The sequence below is a fragment of the Nylanderia fulva genome, unplaced genomic scaffold, assembly GCF_048542155.1.
Source record: "Nylanderia fulva isolate GAGA-0341 unplaced genomic scaffold, ASM4854215v1 Scaffold12, whole genome shotgun sequence".
Lineage (NCBI taxonomy): Eukaryota > Metazoa > Arthropoda > Insecta > Hymenoptera > Formicidae > Nylanderia > Nylanderia fulva.
The window spans coordinates 207277-229484 of record NW_028189409.1 but is presented as its reverse complement, the minus strand read 5'-3'; the positions used below and the strand labels follow the sequence as shown (position 1 = coordinate 229484).

The window sequence follows — 22208 nt, the reverse complement described above, 5'->3', positions numbered from 1 at the left end:
AGATCTTTTCTCCTCTCATTCTTCCTACAATTTATAAGTCACTCAGAAAAACAGATGGAATAGAAAGTAAGTTAGAGCAAGAATGAATGGAAAAATATGTATCTTATTATTGATTTAGATTCAGCATGTTTTAGTTGTATCAACAGTGAATTAGAATGGAAAATAGAAATTGAAAAATAATTATCAAGAGATCTATCAGTTTCAGGAGAGAGTTAGAATGTCAGATCGAATGTAACAATTTATTAATTAAAAATAAATTTTTTTACGAAAAATATATTATATACACATATATATATATATATATATATATATATATATATATATATATATTACTATATTACATCATATACTTTATCTTATAATAAGCTTTTGAATATCTCTTTTTTAATTTCTTCTGCGGATTTAAAATTTAATTTTTTCTTTACTTAAAATCAATATACCTTTCTAATTAACTATTCAATACATATTTCTTTTTCAATTAAAAAAACAATTATTACAATTTCTTTTTTATTCTCTTCTTTTCTCTTTACAATCTATACTTCATTACTATACTTTATTTATCCTTCTTTTTCTTTTAACTTTTTACATTTCTTCTATTAAAATGAAATAGTTATAGATGGTTTTAATAGTAAAAATGAAATATGTTTTTTAGCAGTTGTAACAGTAAATGATATTAATAATTAGATGATATTAATAATTAGATACCGCAGATATTACCTACAGTTTTCTTGCGATTTATAGATGAAAGGTGAAAGGAGAAAGGTTTGAGGTTTTAGTTCGACACAAATTTTATGTTTTTCCGATGATTCAGAAATTATCATGAATCCGGAACTATCAATTTCGAATAAGTACATGTAATTATGTCAGTATAGATACTTTGTTTAGCGATTTCACAGAATAAATTTTCTTGTCAAGGATGAGTTTTAGAGCCGATTTATGTATTTTCGCAAAAGACAGCGTCTCTTCACAAAAAATTGGAAATATTGACATGCAAATAGATCTTGCAGTATAATAATAATCCGGTTTTTCATACGTTTTTCTATAGATTTATTTTATCATCTAGCATTTTGTTCTGTGTTCCACTACGACTTCTTGTTTATTTTCTATAAAGAAGTTTAACGATGCAATCTTTTGTCTGACACGACTTTTCACTGATGTGCCTAGTGAAATGCGTGATATACAAGTATAGTAGTTTTCTCTTAAAACAAAAAAGTTAAAGTGTGTCTCACGGAATTAAGCAGAATTATACAACAGAATACAACAACTTCAAAAAGTTTTTTCAATTCTTATTAAGATTATTTATAGATTTTTAAGATTATTTATATTACATTATAAAATCAACATATTTTTGTGCTAAAAAGATAAATCAATTTTATAATATATTAAATTAGTTATCTTTTATACCGCGTGGGACATATTTTTTTATTTTATACTTAAATATAAATTTTTACAGTAATACTGTTATTAATTTGATAATAATAACGTGCTTTTTATATTCGATGTATTGAAATATCTAAAATTGATTTTGTAATCAATTATGTGAACATTTATTTTAATGTGTGATGAAGCACATGCATAATCAAAATATTTAACTGTTTAAACGTGTAGTAATTTACATCTTTCAATTCTACCGCAGTGATTAATAATAATAAATTTTCAAACGTATATACTGTTCCTCTGAATGTATGTATATTGGCATATCTAAGTACCGTTACAACGTAATTATGAATACCTACTCGAGTGGAACTTATACTCCAGAGTTTGTTTAGAGCTGTAGAATGCGCCGTAAAGAAAGTGTACAAATACTGATGGAGTTTAGTTTAGTTGTTCTCATCGATCATTATTCTCATAAAAAAGTGGGACGCACTTTCAGACAGTTTTTGCAGTTCTAATTGCTTGTATCTTAAATCTCATTTTTTATCCTTAATAATTCTGATTTATATCTTATTAAATTCTATGTTCTTGAAGTTTAGGAATCTTCGGTTAAAAAGGAAATGATAAAATCATAGATTACAAATTAAAACGTTAGCTGTATTTTTTAATTACAAGTAATTTTTTAATGTATCTCAGGTGTACAGGACAAAAATGGAACCACTTCAATTTTTACATAAATCAATTTTAATATAAATTTTTCGAATATCTTACCTTAATACTTTTATGTACAAAATAATGAAAAAATTGATTGATAAAAAAGGCATTTAAAAAAAACAAATGGCCTTTAAATGATCTTGAAGATCGCTCTTTAGGAAAGTTTCAGTAGCGCCAACTTCTTTCTCCCTCGAAATTCTACAACTTTTATTTTTCTTTAGAAACAATATTTTTAGAGATAAAAATTTGTTTTATTTTGTTCACCTTGTATACAAGTTACGAAATATAAATTAAAAACAGTTACGATCCTTGGCCTGTTTTACAGATACAAACCAACGAGGTTGTGGGGTTTCAGCGGACACGTACAAACCATCATTCACAGCGTCATAGGGCGCGTTCGATGCCCTTGGCCTATTGGCGAACGCGTGTACATCGGTCTTCCGGATGATACCACTCTTACGTACGATCTTTATCAGCCGTTGACCAACGGACATGAAGGTAATGTTCATAAATTAATTCTAAAGGCTTTTTTTTTTTAAAAAGCGAAACACTTTTATTTATTAATGATTAGATTTTTTAATCGCCAGTCCAAATATTAAGAGAATAAATAATTATGACTAATACTGGCTATTTAGATTTATTAAATCAAACAGGCAAACATTTGACCACCGATGACTTATTTATCTTACGAGAGAAAATGCTTAATAATGAACAATTAAAAAAAAGGTGTAATATTTGATGTTACAAATTAAACTAATGTTCTCCAGATGATATTACGATAGCTATCTGTCCCGGCATCGGTAACAGCTCAGAAAGTGTTTACATCAGGACATTCGTGCACTTCGTCCAATGTCATGGCTATCGATGTGCGGTACTTAATCACGTAGGGGCCCTTTCCAGTGTCAAGATCACAGCACCAAGGATATTTTCTTACGGTACGTGTGAGGGACGATCGATAAAACTTGTCTTACCGCGACAAGGGGGTAATCGAGGAAAGTTTGCGGATAATAACAGAGTTCTTACATCATGCATGTGTGTGAATATGTGTGCGCGTACATGCCGGGAATTATAACAACTATGGAAAAATACCATTTCGATATAGATAATAGGATCGTAAACTCTCTTGTTTATGTTGTTATGTACACAATATATATCATATATAGGGCATTCCACGCCAACTCGCGAGGGGTCCTTGACTTTTTATTTTCGATGGCAACTTGCTTTTTAGCAGATCTTTGCGAGTATTATATCCATGTAAGAGCGTTTCTGTAATAAATGTAACGTTTCCGAAATAGAGTCTGCGTAAAATGAGAACTGCAAAATTTTGAATGAATTTTTTGGCCTATTAAACAACGTCCAAAAAATTCATTGAATATAAAATATGATATTTCGATCGTATTAAAAAAATTACTAAGCATTTTTATAATATTTTTAAATAAATAAAGTTTAAAAAAATTAAAAAATTGAATATTGTAAGGAAGTGCTCGGGTAGGAAGACAGTGTGATTAAATTCATCGTCCTTGTAGATGTCCAATGATATATTTCTTTTTCTTTATTTAGCTACAACGCCTTAGCTCCAAAAACAGCGTTTAGGATTTTCAGGTCGCGCACTTCGGAGGGCCCGGCTTGACCCGTACCAAAGGCTTCCTCGCTTTCTTGAGAGGGGCCCGACTTGGCTGATCCTCGTCACGAAAAACGACTGACTCCCTTTTTCAAGTCTCGTTACTTAGACACTCGGTTTCTCTCTCCCCCTTCCCTCGCTCGGGAGCTCTCAACCTAATTCGCGGGTTATCACCCCCCTTTTCTTCCCAATCACGTATCTATACGATTTAGATTCCTGTCTTTCTTTATGGGAGCCCTTACAGTTCGGCCAGCCTGACCTCGTGTTCGACCCTGAACAACGCTCGCATATATGTATTGATACCATTATATATATATAAAGTTGTTTTTTTTTTTTTTTTTTTTTTCAAATAGCCTTCCAAACTACAAACAAGATACACTTATAACTATTTCTTATTATTAAATGATAAACGTTGATTTACAATGACTTTGGTATTTACGCGTCACATTCTTTGCTTTCGCTATTGTTTTCGTTTGCTTCTTTCGACTCAGGATAATCTCCGATGCGAATCCACGGTTTTAATTTGTCCGCAGACAAGATTGCATTGTATGGTTTTTGAGTTTTATTATACCCCTCTTTATCGGCGACCACGTACCGATTTTTTCGTAGTACCGCTTTAATCTCGTACGGCCCTTTATATTTTGGAAGCAATTTTGGATTCGCCCCTGGTTTGACTGTTAAGCTTCTAATCATGACAAGATCGCCTACATTATATAGCGAAGGTTTCTTGTGTCTCTTATCGTAATATGCTTTATTATATTCTTGGATCGCCTGATTCGCTAACTTCGCACTGTCTCGCATTGCCGCTCTTTTTTCCGCTATATCGGTATCGATTTTGGTTATCGTATCAATAAGTTCGCATATATCTCTATCGCTATGGTTTCGTTGACTATATCCTAATAGCAAATTACTCGGGGAGGTATTTACTGATTTGTGGTGCGTATTATTCAGTACGTATTGGACGTCACTTAATTTTGTGTCCCACTCGTCGACACTATTAGTCGTTTTAGCCAACGTGCTTTTTAGAAAGCGATTCACTCTCTCCGCCTGTCCGTTCGCCCAAGGAGATGCGACCGCCACTTTAACATGTTGCACTTTAAATCTGGACATTAGTTTGTCGTAATCTCGCGAAGTAAAGCTAGAGCCTCTATCGCTAACGATACGTCGCGGCGCTCCGAAGATGTTGAATAGAAAAGTTAGGTGTTTTTCGACTTCCTTGGTGTTAGTGGTCTTAGTCGGTAATAACCAAACGTATCTAGTAAACGCGTCGATCACCAGTAATATATATTTGTGCTTTCCCGGGGATGTCTCTAATGGTCCGAAGTGATCGATGTGAAGAGTTTCAAAAGGACGAGTCCCCTTATCGACTATTTGCATTTCTCCTTCCAGATGGTAATTCGAGAGAGAGAATTGGAGGCACTTAACGCAATTTTCTATATGAGACTTAACTTTTTGTTTCATACAGGGAAACCAATAGTGCCCCAAAATCCCTTTGACAGTTTTTTCTACTCCTACGTGGCCCATTTCATCATGATAAATGCGAATGATGTTCTCAGTCATTGCTTCCGGAACCACAAACAGCGTTCGATCATTAATTATTTTAAAAATCATACCATTAATGAGCGTAAAATATTTACTCCCTTTTAACTCAATCGACTCTGCGATTCTTTGTAAATCTTTATCGGCTAGCTGTTTGTACATTAGTTCGTCCTCAATAGTGAGAGCATCTATCGCATAAATGTTTCTACTCAATGCGTCCACATGCTTCATTTTTTCTCCACTTCTATGAATGGTTTCGAAATTGTAATTTTGGAATGTCAAGCTCCAGCGCGCAATTCGAGGATTTATATCGACCTTCTTTAATGCTAAAACTAACGAGTTACAATCTGTTATTACTTTAAAGGGTATTCCCTGTAAATATATATGAAACCTTTCCAAGGCCTTGACAATAGCTAGGGTTTCCAACTCGTAACTATGATATTTCCGCTCAACGTCAGTGGTAGCTTGGCTAAAATACGCGACCGCGGCTAATTTTCCATCGGCTTGTTTTTGGAGTAAGATAGCTCCAAAACCCGCGCTGCTCGCGTCGGTATGTAATTCCGTTTCTGCCGAGGGATTGTAAAGACGCAGTACGGGATGAGCGGTTAGCTCTTTTTTTAATGCCTCGAAGGCTTGCTTACATTCCTCGTCGAAAACAAAGTCTGTGGATCCTCTAGTTAACACGTGTAATGGCTTTACCTTTAACGCGTAGTCGCGAATAAATCGCCTAAAGTAATTTGTGAGGCCTAAAAAACTCTGTAACTGGCGAGAGGTTCTTGGCATCGGAAATTCTAATATAGCGCGCGTATGTCTATCACTCATAGTAATTCCGTTTCGCGAGAATATGTATTCTAAATATTCTATTTTCGATTTCAAAAACCGGCACTTTGTTAAGTTTAGTTCAAAGTTATATTTCTTGAGGGTAATTAACACCTCCTTGAGAACTGTTAAATTTTCTTCTACTGAACGTGTCGCGATTAGCATATCGTCCATATAGATTAATATTTTTTCCGCCCTAATTAACGGTTGGAAAACTTGAAAAATTCTCTTTTGAAATTCCGCTGGGCTATCCGCGAATCCAAATGGTAATCTGACATACTCGTATTGTCCGTCCGGTGTCGCGAAAGAAAAATATTTTGTGTCGTCAGGGTGAACAGCGATTTGATGGAATCCGTCTTTCATGTCGAGAACGGTAAATACTTTCTTTCCTTGTAGACCATTTATCTGATCCTCGATAATAGGGAAAGGAAATTTCTGTTTATTTATTCGCTGATTTAGAGGACGAAGGTCTATACACATACGCGTTTCACCGTTTCTTTTGGTAACCGGCACGACCTTCGCACAATACGGCGAGCTACTTGGCACGATTATTCCACGTTTCAATAAATCATCTGTAATTTCCCTTATTTTTAATTTTTCGTTATAAGACATACGGCGCGGGGCATACGCATATACAGATTCATCTCTTATATTGACACGTACATTGTAATTATCTCTCACTGGCTCAATATGCATTTTATCTACCTCGGTAAATGTTTTTATTAATTTCTCCTTCGTTTCTGAGTCTATGTCACTATCTAAATTTTCGAGAATTAAATCGTCTCGGTCTTTAGTTTCGATCACGTCCACGCATAGGATCTCGTTTATTTCGCGCGCCTGGTTTTCTTTGATCTCGCACCTCCTACTTTCCGGCCTATGTGTGACTACCAAGTTTTCATTTATAAAGAATTCTCGACCTAATAACACCGAATGCTTAATTGTTTCATCGGATACTATATGTAATCGAGCCTTTAAGTCGCGATTCAGGTCGTCAATTCTTACGACGCAGTCGACAGTGCCGAGTATTTCCACCGGAGTATTACTAATGCCCATAAAATTTTGATTTTTCGCTAACGGCTCTAATTTTTTGTCGCTCAAGAGGTGATCATAAACCGACTTTTTCGCGAGGCTAATTGGGCTACCTGAGTCTACTAAAGCGTTATATGAATATTTTTTATCATTTATGCTAGATAATTGAATGTACGGCACGCTAGGCAATATTTCGCTTACAATAGTCGCAATACTATCTTGTTCCTCAGGCGTTCTGGCCGCTGCGCTCGATTTCTCCGCTGTTTTTAACGGGCATTGAGGCCGGGTGTGTCCTGGCTGCTGGCAATTATAGCAGGTTACCCGCTTCGATCGGCAGTCCTTGGCGAAGTGTCCTTTCCGTTGACAATTACGGCACACGACATCCTTCGATGAACTCGCTGCCTTCAACGGGCCGGCGGCCGTCGCCTTTGCTGTCTGCGATTTGTGCCCAGCCTCGTGAATGGTAACTGTGGCTTCCGTTACTCTACGCATATGCTCGATAAAGTCCGACAATTTCTCTAAACGGGTGTCCACTGCAGCCACTTGTATCATGGGCAATTTTATACCGGTTACTAAGAGATCGATTTGATCTCTCTCTGATAAATCTAAAAATTGCATCAGGTTTAGTTTTTCATTAACATAATCGATAAACTTCTCCTTAGAATGCAGCCAAACTCTCTCGTTAATCTTGGACATGGCTAAGGTAAAAGAGACCTTCCGTTCAAAATATTCAAGTAGGCCTTTCTTCACCTCCGCCCAGGATGAGATTACTGTTGTCGGTTGCCTGTTATACCAATCTAAGGCATTGCCTGCGAGACGACTAGTAGCTGCTAATAGTAAGGTGTTTTCGTTTATCTCGTATAAGCTCCCGATATAGTTTACTCTTTCCAGCCATTTTTTCACATTGTCTCTCTCCGAACCTTCGAATTTTGGTATCTGAGGAGATATCATTTTAATTATGTTACCTTCGTTTAGTCTGCTGTGTGCTGAACTCGGCGAGTCGGATCGTCCTCGGTCCTCCCTCCCGACGGGCGATCTTCCCTCAGGCGGGCTGACCAAGAGCCTCTCTTGCGATCTCTCCACTAAAGTTGCTAGCTGCTCCATTAGCCGACTTTGCGCCTGCATTTGTTGTTGTAGGCACATCATCATCTGCGCCATTTCTCCGCCGCTGGCTGGCTGCACCCTTGCCTTGCTTCCTCCAGGTTTCGTCCCCGATGGCGCCGGCATCACTACCGACGGACCTGGCATTGCTCCTGATAGAACAGGCGTCGTCTCGCCTTCCGACACCCCTAGGTCTATCAAATCCGGATTACTTGCGTAGTGGTCCAGGACTCGGTCCATCACCCTTTGATACGACCCTTCGGTGCTAAGTCCTAGGGTGGTCGCTTCCTCGCGGAGCTCTTCTTCCTTTAGTCCTTCTAACCGTGTTCGCAGGCTCTTGAAATGAGCTGCTTCTCGGGCTCGAGTCGGCATTGCGCCCAGGTCTTCGATATCCCACTTCTGAATTTAATTTACTGTAAGGAAGTGCTCGGGTAGGAAGACAGTGTGATTAAATTCACCGTCCTTGTAGATGTCCAATGATATATTTCTTTTTCTTTATTTAGCTACAACGCCTTAGCTCCAAAAACAGCGTTTAGGATTTTCAGGTCGCGCACTTCGGAGGGCCCGGCTTGACCCGTACCAAAGGCTTCCTCGCTTTCTTGAGAGGGGCCCGACTTGGCTGATCCTCGTCACGAAAAACGACTGACTCCCTTTTTCAAGTCTCGTTACTTAGACACTCGGTTTCTCTCTCCCCCTTCCCTCGCTCGGGAGCTCTCAACCTAATTCGCGGGTTATCACCCCCCTTTTCTTCCCAATCACGTATCTATACGATTTAGATTCCTGTCTTTCTTTATGGGAGCCCTTACAATATCTCGAAAACTCCATTTTTTATTTTTTGAAATTTACAGATTATAAAATAAAATTCTGGGGAATATTAGAAAAATTTGAAGACCGGTTCGAAGTTGCGCAGAAAATTTGGAAATTTTTTAGAGATTTTTTGTGAGGCAGTATTCACAAAAGTGTAGTTAAAAACGCATTCCAGACAATTCTGAATTAATTATACTTTTTTCCTTTGATTGACATTACTCATTGACAAATAAAATGAGTAAATTGTGCCTTCCGCACACGTCGGTCACATTTTTTTTACCAAATCATAATAAAGATTCTGGCATAGCATACAATCGCGATTAACAGTATAGAAAAGGCGAAAAAAATAGATTTGTGAGAAAATTTAATTTAATAAGCACATTTATTTAAAAATAGATTATTTATTATTTTATGTTTAGTATATAATTATTAGAAAATGAGTCATCTTTAACAAGCCACCGAAACTTTAAATTAATGATGACAGAAGATAATAAATTGATTAGAGCAATATAGAACGGATTGTTCAACAAGCGTTGCTCCATCGGAAGTTTAATGAATATTACAATTCTTATATTCTGAAAAAAGTGAACAATTATGCATGACAATGTTTTACGGATAACGTGGAACACTGATTGTGAGTTTAATAAATTATTTGCTAATTGTTTTTTTCAAACAATGAGAATTTCACCGTAATACGACTGTTTTCTACAAGAATCGTTTTTTCAACCGCATCAATGAATCGCTACAACCGAAAAAATTCCGGCGCAAATTAATCATTTGCGTGATGAAAAAGCATGAATCACTTGTCATCATATTAATTTAAAGTTTTAGTGACTTGTTAAAGATGAGTTATTTTCGGATAAATACTGAACATAAAATAATAAATAATCTGTTTTTAAATAAATATACTTATTAAATTAAATCTCTTCACAAATTATTTTCTTTGTCCTTCCTATACTGTCATCGTAATTGTCATATGCTATGACAGATCATCATGATTTTTTATCATGATTCAGTAACAAAATTTTACCGGCGTGTGTAGAGAGAGAAAGAAAAAAGGCACAGTTCACTTTTCACTTACTTTATTTGTCAATGAGTAATGTCAATTAAAGGAAAAAAAGTATATAATAATCGATTCAGAATTGTCTGGAACATGTTTTTAACTGTACTTTTGTGAATACTGTCTCACAAAAAAATCTATAAGAAATTTTTAATTTTCTGCACAACTTCAGACTGGTCTTCGAATTTTTCTAATATTCCCCAGAATATTACCTATAAATTTAAGAAAAAAAGAAAAAAATAGAAAATGAGTTTTCGAGATATTCAAATTTTTTTTGTATTACATTTGTTAAAAATATTATTATAAAAATTATTAGTAATTTTTTTTTAAATACGATCGAAAAATGGTATTTTATGTTTAATGAATTTCTTTATTAGATGTTGTCTAATAGGCGAAAAAACTCATTGAAAATGTTGTAATCCTCATTTTGCGCAGGCTCTATTTCGGAAACGATACATTTATTATAGAAACGCTCTTATATGTAGTACTTGCAAAGACCTGCTAAAAAATGACCTGCTATCAAAAATAAAAAAGTCGAGGTCGGACCTCATGAGTAGGCGTGGGAATACCTCATACCATTGTGTTTCAAATGTTCTGTAACAGTCAAATATCTTGAAAACAAAAACTTTTTGAAAAAAATATTTTAAATAAAAAATACGACTTTAAGTGGATCATTAAATCAGTGGATCAGTAATGTTAGTATGATTATATAAAAATAGCATTGTTAAAGCTCCTAGACCCTTGTCGATCATATTAGTTGTTGACATCAAAGACGAGAAAGCATACGCTAAAAATTCTTGTGTACCATTTTTTGATGAAAATGTACAATTTATTTTGAAATTTTTTAATGCTAATTTCTATTTTTGATTGCACATTCTTATAATTTATCTTCAAAGTTTTTCAAGAAACTATAATACAATATTTTTGCATTCAGTGTTTTCGAATAATGCTTATAATGCTTGAAGTTTGCAGTATTTTTGGTCTTAAAATACAAATTGTCTTGTAAAATATTTAGTTTTCGATAATCTTATTTTAATACCTTTTACGCATAAAATAATTAGGCAAACCAATTGTAAAGGAAATGCATAGTTAAATTTTCAAAATTTAAATCTAAAAATTACAGAAAAGAAAAAGTACAATGCGGGCTTTGGAAAATAATATATAAACAATATTAACCCTGTATAAACGCAGAAAGATTTTTATAATAAATTATTAAAAATATTATTGATATTGACAAATGTGCTATTGAACAGAATGCAATAATTAATTAATGTTCTAGCACAGAAATATTATATTAAAAAGAGACAAAAGTATTCTTAAAAATAATAACATTATTTTTATATTTTATAAGTAAATATCAATAAAAACTAATTATTTATATGCAAAAATATAAATTTTGTTTTTCTGACTTCAGATTTGGATTCAGCGAATCAAAATACATTAAAAATGACTTTTGTACTTCCTTTGTAATAAAATAGTAAAGATTTGAACACGAAAATAGGTACCATTTTTTGTTTAAATGACAAAACCAAGGTCATTATTTGATATTTTTCAAAATCGCCAGACGGCATAAAAAATTAGATGTTTCAAACTAAATTTTGGTACCTTGGAAATTAAATTTACTTCAATACAATTTGAGGGGGGGGGGGTGTTCGATTTGACGTGGAATGACCCATATATTTTTTTTTACAGCCACACTAATATTAGTTTTTCAATAACAATGACAAAGAAATTATATTATATTTAAGGGGATGCCGGAGCGTTGGCCGAACTCCGACGGGTTAGCACCACACATATCTAAACATATGCACGTATACACATATACACATGATAGGTTAGCACCACACATATCTAAACATATGCACGTATACAACACATACGCGTAAAAATGTTTTTAATATATAACTTTTTTATTAGACTTGCAATCTCACTTTTAATTGTTTACTAATAATTCTTCATATTATCCTTACCGCGCATACTATATTTCATGCACAGACAAACTGCAGAATATTTTTAATTAAATAAGTATTATTACGAACTGACACAAAGCAGCCGATAACAAAACTGTAATTTTTGATTTTTATATGATTTATATATGCAAACATAGCTAGCGCAGTCCGTTTTTATAAGTACTTTAATCGTGGAAAAGGATTTATTGATCAGTATAGTCAATAAAAAGTTATATAAAAAAACTAAATATTCTCGCATTCGGTCGGTAAAAACATCATCGGGCATCCCCCTTAGAGTTTACGTCATAATTGTGCAAAACAATTGTTAATAAATGCATAATTGCTTACTCGAATTTGGTGTAGAAGATTATTGAAATATTATTTTCTCTGTTCAAATATGTATATTGATTATTGAGTAAATGTCATTTTTTATACTGTATTGTATAATTTTATATTCAATTTGTTTCTTCAATTCAATTTTACATAAATCTTATAATAATGTGCATTTTTTATGAACAGGTCACACGGACGATTATAACACAATGTTACAAAATCTGATAGAAAAACATCCAAACACCAAAATAGTTTGTATCGGCTACAGCTTAGGCGGTAATTTAGTGACAAAATATCTCGGAGAACGAGGTTCCAACAAATTGCCTAACATTATAGGAGGAATATCAATTTGCCAAGGATACAACGCTCTCGAGTAAATAAACAAACTTTTTTTATTAACAATTCAAATGTGAATCAAGAAGAATAAATTTATTAGTTTAATGTATGCGTTTTTATTGATTTATTAAATTATTTATTATTCTGTTTCAGAGGAACGAAAATTCTGTTAAACTGGCAAAACTTTAGACGTTTCTATCTCTATGTAATGACAGAATCGATGAAGAATCTTATACTCAAGCATAAAAACATGCTTTTGTGCGAAGATGTAAAACAGAGGTGTAATTTGAACGAGCGTGACATAATTTCCGCAGCGACATTACCCGAATTGGATGAAGCATATACAAGAAGAGTAAGATTTCTTTCAAATACACATTATCACACAGTGGTTCTTAATTTATAGTCCACAAATCCCTGGAGGTCCGTGAAAGTTCGAAGAAATGACAGAGAAAACACAAATGTATAAACTTGTGTGTAGTTATGGTGTCATTGTTTATGTTAAAAGCAGAAAAATTTTAATTTTTTAAGTTTTTTGTTTTTAACATGAAACCGATAGGTTTTTGACTTTGTTTTTTTATATACTTTAATCATAAAAAAGGATTTATTATTCTTTTCAACCAATAAAAAGAAAAGCGTGCAAAAAATCGTTTTATCGATAAAACAGGACAGTTTAGGATCCCCTTAAGAAGGACCACATTAAAATAATTTGAGAAGGGTTGCGCATCGTGAAAAAGGTTAAGAAATATTGCTTTATCAGATATTTTTAAACAATGACTTTAATTTTTATAAATTGTTTTGTTGTTTAGGTACACAATTTCAGATCTGTGCAAGAGTTATATAAATGGAGTAGTTGTATCTTTTATCTGGATAATATTACAACACCGATGGTATTCATCAACGCGATAGACGATCCTATAGTACCAGAAGTATTATTAAATCCAATTAAAGAACATGCAGGTAGGTATATAAGTTATTTGCATATATATATATATATATATATATATATATATATATATATATATATAAAGAGAGTATAATAAATAAGAATGTACTCTAAAGCGTATTTTTTAATTTTAGCAAATCATTTAAATACATTATACGTGGAATTGGCTCACGGAGGTCATTTAGGTTTTTACGAAGGTGGTTTTCTATATCCAAATCCTATAACATGGCTAGATCGAACCCTGGTATCTCTTGTTGGATCTTTGACTCTAGCGCACGCGGATAAGGCACTTAAAACTTCTTAATAATTTAATTGAGTTTGATTAACATATTTGTATTATTATACGTCACATACTAATTGTCATCTTGTTGTGAGATTTGTCAACGCACTGCACTTGACTTGCATTCGAAATCTATGCGAAAAGAATGCGTCGAGAATAGAAATGACAAATTAGTAAAAATATTTCGTATCTATTTAAGTCATTTCATGAAATGAAATAGACAAATTGCATCTTTTTACACAGGCAATACAGGGAAATAATTGATAGATGTGAATATGAAATAACACAAACGTTTGCTCACTGATATTTGTGAAATTGCAGTTTCAGAATTCCAGCCAAATTTCAAATATCGCGTGACTTTATATATATACAATTATAGTTAATAGAATTTTTGTTATTGTACAATTTTTAGTACAATCAAAATTAAACGGCTTAATTTTTTTAAAAAGAAAAAAGAAATAAATAAATTTTGTATATTTTACTAAATACTAACGCTTCTTTCTCAGGGATCTTCTATAGGAAAGATGGTTTGATGACAAGACCTTTAATGGTCGTTAACTTGTTGTTAGAGTTGCTCACTGTATAAGCGATTAATTATGACGCGCACTGTCAGTTTAATGCAATACAGAGTAGCTTGCGTACTTTTCACCGAGAAGAATTTGTATTTATGTACAATATATGTAATAATATAGGATATCGACTTATAAATATATTTATATCCGTATATTCTAATTATATTCTAAAGTTATTAGCTTTATCGATATGAGATTCGCCATATGTTGCATATGTGCGACAAACTATGTATATTGTTTATTAATCCAGAATTGAGTGATAACGTTAGATTTATAAGAAAATCTATTAAATCATAAATTTAATGATGTAAGTATAAAATTTGGTAAATGTATTCGATGTATTGTGTATACCAAACTTTGTAAATAATACTTTTTTAAGCTAGATTTATATATATAGCAAATTTAAATTAAATTAAATTAAGGCTCCTGGTTTCTTGTCGACCATGTTGGAATTGTGACGTTAAAGGTGAGAAGACACGCTCTTAGATGCCATTTCGAAATGTAAAGCTATTTCGGTTAAACAGCACTTCAGATAGTTTAAGCACACTCTTAAAATATCTCGAAAATTATCCTCTTTATAATCAATCAATAGCTAAAAAATGACTGTAATATTAGGTCCAGTCTGTCTGGTCTTTGCACATGTGCAGTCATTTCACATGACAAAGTTTGATATCACGATTATTTATTGATTGTCAGTGTTACACGATTGTTTAATGATTTTTGGTTGATTGTCAAGGGAGAATAATAGTTTTCAAGGTATTTTAAAAGTGTACTGAAGCCATATAAAATAGTGTTTCATCGATATATTTTTTATTTAAAAATGGCATCTAAAAATTTTCAGCGTGTGCTTTTTCGCCTCTGACGTCACAATCTAACATAGTCGCGGCGAGGATTCAGAAGCTTTAAACGGACAAATCTAACTTTATTACCAGTGGATTAATACAGACAGTAATTTTGCAAAGTTGTACATAAACTAAATGTTTGTAAATTGATTAAAAAGTAGTATATAAATATAAAATAAGCCATGAGTAATATATTAATACAGAGATAGTATATATTATATAATATTATATTGTGTATTAAATGTATGTAATATACTTTAATTTGCAGCTTTTTAATTTGATTACATTCTTATTACTATGGAGCACATTGATGAATATACAATGTTGAATCCATTATATTTCATATAATCCTAAGTAGCAAATTGACGTCATTAAATGTCAAAATGGCGTTATTCAACGTCAAAATAACATACGCTTGCTATCTGGACTACATTTAAAGTATTTTATTTGTTCATAAAATGTAATAAATTTTAATTCTATATGTGGAATATAATAGATTAAAATATGTGCTACATCAGATTGTACGTACATATACATATCGTACATTTGACGCCGAGAAATATTTCTTAAACCATCAATATGAGTTCATATCGATAAAGTTAATATGTTGCAATTTGTGCAATAATTTTTTATGTTAAATAATATATTTTGATCAATCGAGAATGCTAAATTGCTAAAATACATTTATATCTGATCGCGTGATTATAACTGATATTTATTGCCTACTGGAAGAGTGATGGTTTCTCAAACGGTACTATACATTGATAATGGCTGTATTTACAATCTTATTTAACCACGCGATAAAGTCGACTGTTTTTACTTAAATTATTTATATGTATAATACAAGAGACGTATAGTTCACACGCAATCGTATTGTAATTATGCGAAATTTGGGAATAAGTACTTAGACTTTTGTTGATTTATAATCGACAAGTTTCGGTCCACAATATCATAAATAATGCAAGCATTTATATCCAGAATCAAACATTCAAGCGGATTCGCTTTCTAATCGTGTGAAAGTAATTGCTGTAAATGCGTCAAGATATCAAATTATAATGTATTGATTATTATACTACATTTGTGAATCATATTTGTACAATTTACGTAAAAAAAAAAAAAAAAAAAAAAAAAAAAAAACGAAAGACAATAAGACGAAATATACATGAATGAAATTTACGAATACTTTACGACTGCTTTATGTTAATATACTTTGTAGCATGAATCATTAGATATAATGCGTTCTCTTTAAAGATATGATATATATTCAATGTTCATTGTTTTATTTTTTTTTCTTTTAATTTAGTTTCCTCTTAATATGACCAATTTTTTTTTTATTACGAGCATTTTCCTTTGTTTTTTTTATATTAAATCGATAATTGTACAAATATACAGTAAATTATATTGGAAACTGTCAATATTAAATCTTACGTATTTTAGAAAAAAAATATTTCAACAGATAAAAAAATTATATAGATTAGTTGATTTTGAAGTGAATATTTTATGGTGAATGCATGATTCTGTTCTAAATAAATGTATTTTCGAGACTTCAAGGCCACTTGTGATTTTTTAAATAAAATCAAATGTTTTATTTAGATATATAGGTATTTATTTTCTTAATCACTTTATACATAAAAGATTATATAATTAATTATATTTAAAAAATAGAATTTCTAAAAAATTATAATTTACAAAGTATTTATCATAATTTCTTTTTACACTTATTGTGTTATGAAATATTTCGAAAATTATATTAATTTTTTCACTGAAATATTCATTAATTTTTTCAAGAAATAAATATAGAATTAGTTGGTAATATGATGAATATAGAATTAATTGATCTATCTTTGTACAGTATTGCATCTATAGAGAAAGTGTACCATGACTTGATGTCTATACATTAAGGAGGTGTTATTGAAATCATTTCGAAATGAAATTGTCTAAACATATGTTCGAAAATACTTCCTAACAGAACTAAAACCATTGAAAGTTGATGTAAATATTTGACATCCTGTATTTTTATATGCATCTTTTTTTATTTAAATATAATTATTTTTTTAAATTTTAATTATAAATTATTTACTATACAAAAGTATTAAAATAGAATCATTGGAAAATAAATACTGTATAAAATATTATATTTTATGTCATGGATATAATAACGAAATAAATTATAAAATATTTCATACATTAGTGATTTTTTAAATGAGTCCTATCTTAATAGTGTCAAAACCATAAATTAACTTTTTAATATAGAATAACAAGAAAAATCGACTTATCGAATTATCAGAAAATATATATTTTTGAAATTAAATCTCAAGTAAGAGATTATTTCAATTTTTAAAGTCTTGGTTGGTACACCGAGAATAATACGTGCCTTGCGCACGCTTTGTTTCCAACGAAAATTTAGTTTCGTTGTAAATGTACGTAGAAAACATCCGCGTATGGCTCTTTACTCCTTCCTTATGATTTAGATTTATATTTATATATTTTTTCATTGAAAAAAAGACAAAGTCTTAAATCTCAAGAAATTCTCGGAATTTTATCTTGAACACAAAGACAAAGTTATCACAGAAAATTTCCTTCGAAATCTCTCATGTAACTTTTATTCAAAATATTTTTTCTATAAATATATATATATTAATACTATAAATAAAATATTTTAGGCAATTAATTTAAGATTATGAAAATACAGATTTTAATATGAACAGTTAATTTATTGACCAATTAATTTAATAATGTATTTTTCAGTTTACTTGAAAAGGATCACAAGCAGTGATCGAAACGTTGTAATTTTTTCACGTTAATAAAATAAGCCAGTTTTGGTCAATAAATTAACTGTTCATATTTAATTTCTTACTAGCGATATATAATATGAATTCGTTCGATTTTACAGATTTTAATGTTTTATTTTTATTTATAAAGATTTTTTTCGCCGAATTAAATGTTTACTTTTTTCCAAATTCAACCATATATTATAAGATTTTAAAAAACTTGAATGGTAGATTTTTTGAAAAAAAAGAAAAGTTTTTTTCTTATAACTATAAAGTACTCAAGCGATTACTTTCGTTTAACATTTTTAGTTTCGATAATATTTGACTCTAAAAGAAGACACTATTTTTTTCAAAGGAGTATTAATACACGCACATAATATTTAAAAAATGTGTTTTTTTATATTTTTTATGTTTAACAACATATTTGAAAGAGAATCAAATCGATTCCGATAGTGACATATCCCTTGTCAAAATTAGTCTAATAAGATATAAATTCTGTAGAAAATTTTACAAAATAAATAGAGAAGGGTATTTATATTTATCAATACATTGGAAATTTAGATGATTTTATGTATCATATAATATCATAGTTATATCTTTACGAGACTGATAGATGTAATTTAATAACATAATTACATTAACATGTTATGGAATGGAACAATTCCTTGCCTTATTTTGACTAATTCCAAAGGAATAAAGAATAAAAGTGGCACGTATATTTTATAATTAATATTTTAATATAACATTTAATGATAAAAGAAAAAGAACACTTTTGTTAAATAGATTGTAAATAATATGATTCTGATTGCAATTTCAATTATGGAACTAAATATGACTATATATTTATATGACACACACGTACGCACGCAAATATTTATTAAATTTATTGTTCTTATTTATTAAGCTTATTAGTAACAAAATATGTATTGCAAAATTTAAAAGAAAATTTCTTATTCCATTATCATTCAATTTATGTATGGGATCAAATGCGATCTTCTTATCAGATTATCAGAGTGATGTATCGTGATTATCAGAGTGATGTAGTAACTTATTGTTAGTACGTTCATTGTCATTGATTCAAATATATGCGCAATTATAGCATAGAACAAATAAAGAAAATATGCTTACATACTTATATATTTCCAAATATTGTTAAAAGCTATTTTCTTTCCAAACAATAAGTAATTGGCACGTTTATTGCTGTTCGAAAATATGTGCTCATATCTTTTTTTAAAACCGCTATTCAGCGTTAATTCAGGGACAATGTACACATAATATACGTGATGTTTCATTACTTGAATATTATTTAGCTTATGTTGAAACTATTTGCCTTTACTTTTAGCAAGAAATTATTGTTACAACGTTATGATAACGCTATTCAGCGTTAATTCAGGGACAATGTACACATAATATACGTGATGTTTCATTACTTGAATATTATTTAGCTTATGTTGAAACTATTTGCCTTTACTTTTAGCAAGAAATTATTGTTACAACGTTATGATAATGATTTTCATTAACATAATAATGTTCAATAAAATTCAAGTATGTATAGTTTTTAACATTGTATGCACATCATTATGAACAAACTTTGACATCGATTTAGAGGTTTCGGTAATGTTAAAATAGTATTTTCTAAGTTTTTATTAACGATGTTAAAATATTTTATTAATATTTTGAGAGCAATATGTTATTAAATATCATATCTTTAAAACATATATAAAACATATCAGTTAAACTATTTTTAAATATTTATTCATACAATAATAAGAATATTAAGAATATTAATTAGATTGGCTCTTTAATATAAAACACGATTAATTCATACGTTTATTAAAATATTTTAAACATATTTATAAAACATTATATCATAACGTTTAGAACATTTACATAAAATCAACATTTTAAAATGTTGATTTAATATTTCTTGCTTACTGGGTACTACGCATTTTGCAGACAATTGAATCGGATAACATAGATAGAACATAGAATACTATATTCTTTATTGAAAATTTTTGTAATTTATCAGATTTTGTATTAATGTGGAACAAACAAATATTTTACGTAAATAAAATATATGTTTACAAGCCTTAAATTGATGAAGAACGTCAAGAATAATAATTAGTTTTAGTTTCAATTTTTACCAAAATGATAAAAATAACAGAGAGGAAGAGTTAAATTATTTTTTTAATACATTTCTTTTAATGGTATTTTTTACAGGAACAATTTGCATTTTATGAGCGTATTTGAATTATTTACACTTGGATGTTGTAATGACTAACTACCCACACAGCATAAAATTTAACAGAAACCCATTAAAATAAAAAAAACGCTAACCAACAATAATTTTTGTATGTTTTCCTTTAATTCCACTTCTGCTTCAGTTTCTGGCGTTTCTGTTAGATATATTAAATTTATCGACACTAATAAAAGTCTACAACGTTAAGCGGATTGATAATTATTTTCAAAGACGTTTTTGCTTTCTATTGCAAAATAACAGTTTACACAGATATGATTACAACGAAAAGATTACATTAACTGTGAGGATTATGCTGCTACATGAAACAATTTATATTGTTAATTTATCTGGAACACGTATACACATAATCTTATCTTATGATTTATTTTAACGTAAGATAAAATTTGTTTATACCAAGTATTGCGACATATATTTTTCGTAAAGATTAAATTGTAAAATAATTTTATTATAAGTAATAATTTTATTATAACTTATCTGGAACAGGTACATATAATCTTATCTTATGATTTATTTTAACGTAAGATAAAATTTGTTTATGCCAAGTATTGCGATATATATATATTTTCGCAAAGATTTAATTGTAAAATAATTTTCCGCCTTTTATAATTAATGCATCGCTTTTCAATTTGTTAACCAATGTAATAATATCACATTTTATATGACCGTTTTTACTATTTTACAATTTTTTAAATAAATGTTTTAATAAAATGTTACTTGTATAAGCCTTTTCTTATTTTTAATTAATTTATTATTTATAACACAAACTTAAAATATTATAAGTTATTAATTATTATAGAAAACATAGATCAAAATTTTACATAAACATTTTTATATATCTTATTGTTTCGACGGTAATCACTTACGCACATAGCACTGATAAGCGTATATACGGAAGCGTTCATAATTCTCGAAAATAATATTTCGCAACATAAGCTTTATCATACATGGTTGAATTTGGAAAAAAAATTTTAATTTTGAAAAAAATTGAGTAGTGGGGTTTAAAGAAAAGTAAAAATAAAAAATTTCGTTCATATAATTTTAGTACTCTTCAAACGACTTAAACTTTTGTTTAACAATTTTTTTCTATCTCTTATAATTTAGCATATATTCGATCCTAAAGAAAAATACCGTTTTTTTTCAAAGGTATTTCACCCTTTAAAATTCAAAATCCGCACATATAAAAATACGTGTTTTTTATAGATTAATGTATTTAACAACATATTTGGAGGAGAATCATTATAAAAAATAATGTTTGTTATTCTTACGTATCTAAGAATAAACATTATAACATCTTTAAATATTGCATTGAGAAAGATAGATTTTGATCTGAGACCATCAAATTTTCACACAAGAATGTCTCCTTAAATCACTTTGTAAATAATGTAAATTGTAAGCGATGTTAAAAACAAAGGAGAATAATTAAAAAAAACAAAGGATGAGAATAATTAAAATGTGACGACTTTTGTACATGATTCGGAAGTTTCCCGTTCGAGATGTTAGGCAAAGATAAATTTCATTAGGTTACGTATAAAAATGTAGACTTGTGTATAGCGATTCAATATATATGTATCACATATATAGCATGGCGATTTTTTTATTATTATTTACTTTTCATCCATTTATTCGGATGTATTTATTCCTTATGATTTTTTAATCGCAACTAGATTTGCTTTAATTATGTATGTAATCCATAGGTTTTTAAATTGACAAATATAAAACAAAAAAATTAAATTGACAAAACATTTAAGAATATATAATAAGAAATTGAATTTCAAAACAGGTCATTGACGAGTATAATTCATAATATTAAAAAAAAATAAGAATTACTTTTTTTATCATTATTTTAGTATTAATTACG

General features: G+C 30.3%; 1 protein-coding gene across 1 annotated transcript in view; it reads left to right on the top strand.

The window, feature by feature from the left end:
• Window positions 1-15595, top strand: part of Hydr2 (abhydrolase domain-containing protein 2) — a 28987-nt gene extending 13392 nt beyond the window's left edge. Inside the window, exons 3-8 of the mRNA XM_085490239.1 lie at window positions 2414-2586; window positions 2856-3023; window positions 12533-12719; window positions 12836-13034; window positions 13489-13639; window positions 13760-15595. Coding sequence (XP_085346365.1) covers window positions 2414-2586; window positions 2856-3023; window positions 12533-12719; window positions 12836-13034; window positions 13489-13639; window positions 13760-13929 — 1048 coding nt within the window. The 3' untranslated portion in view covers window positions 13930-15595. The remainder of the gene's footprint in view (window positions 1-2413; window positions 2587-2855; window positions 3024-12532; window positions 12720-12835; window positions 13035-13488; window positions 13640-13759) is intronic.
• The last annotated feature ends 6613 nt before the right edge of the window (window positions 15596-22208 follow it).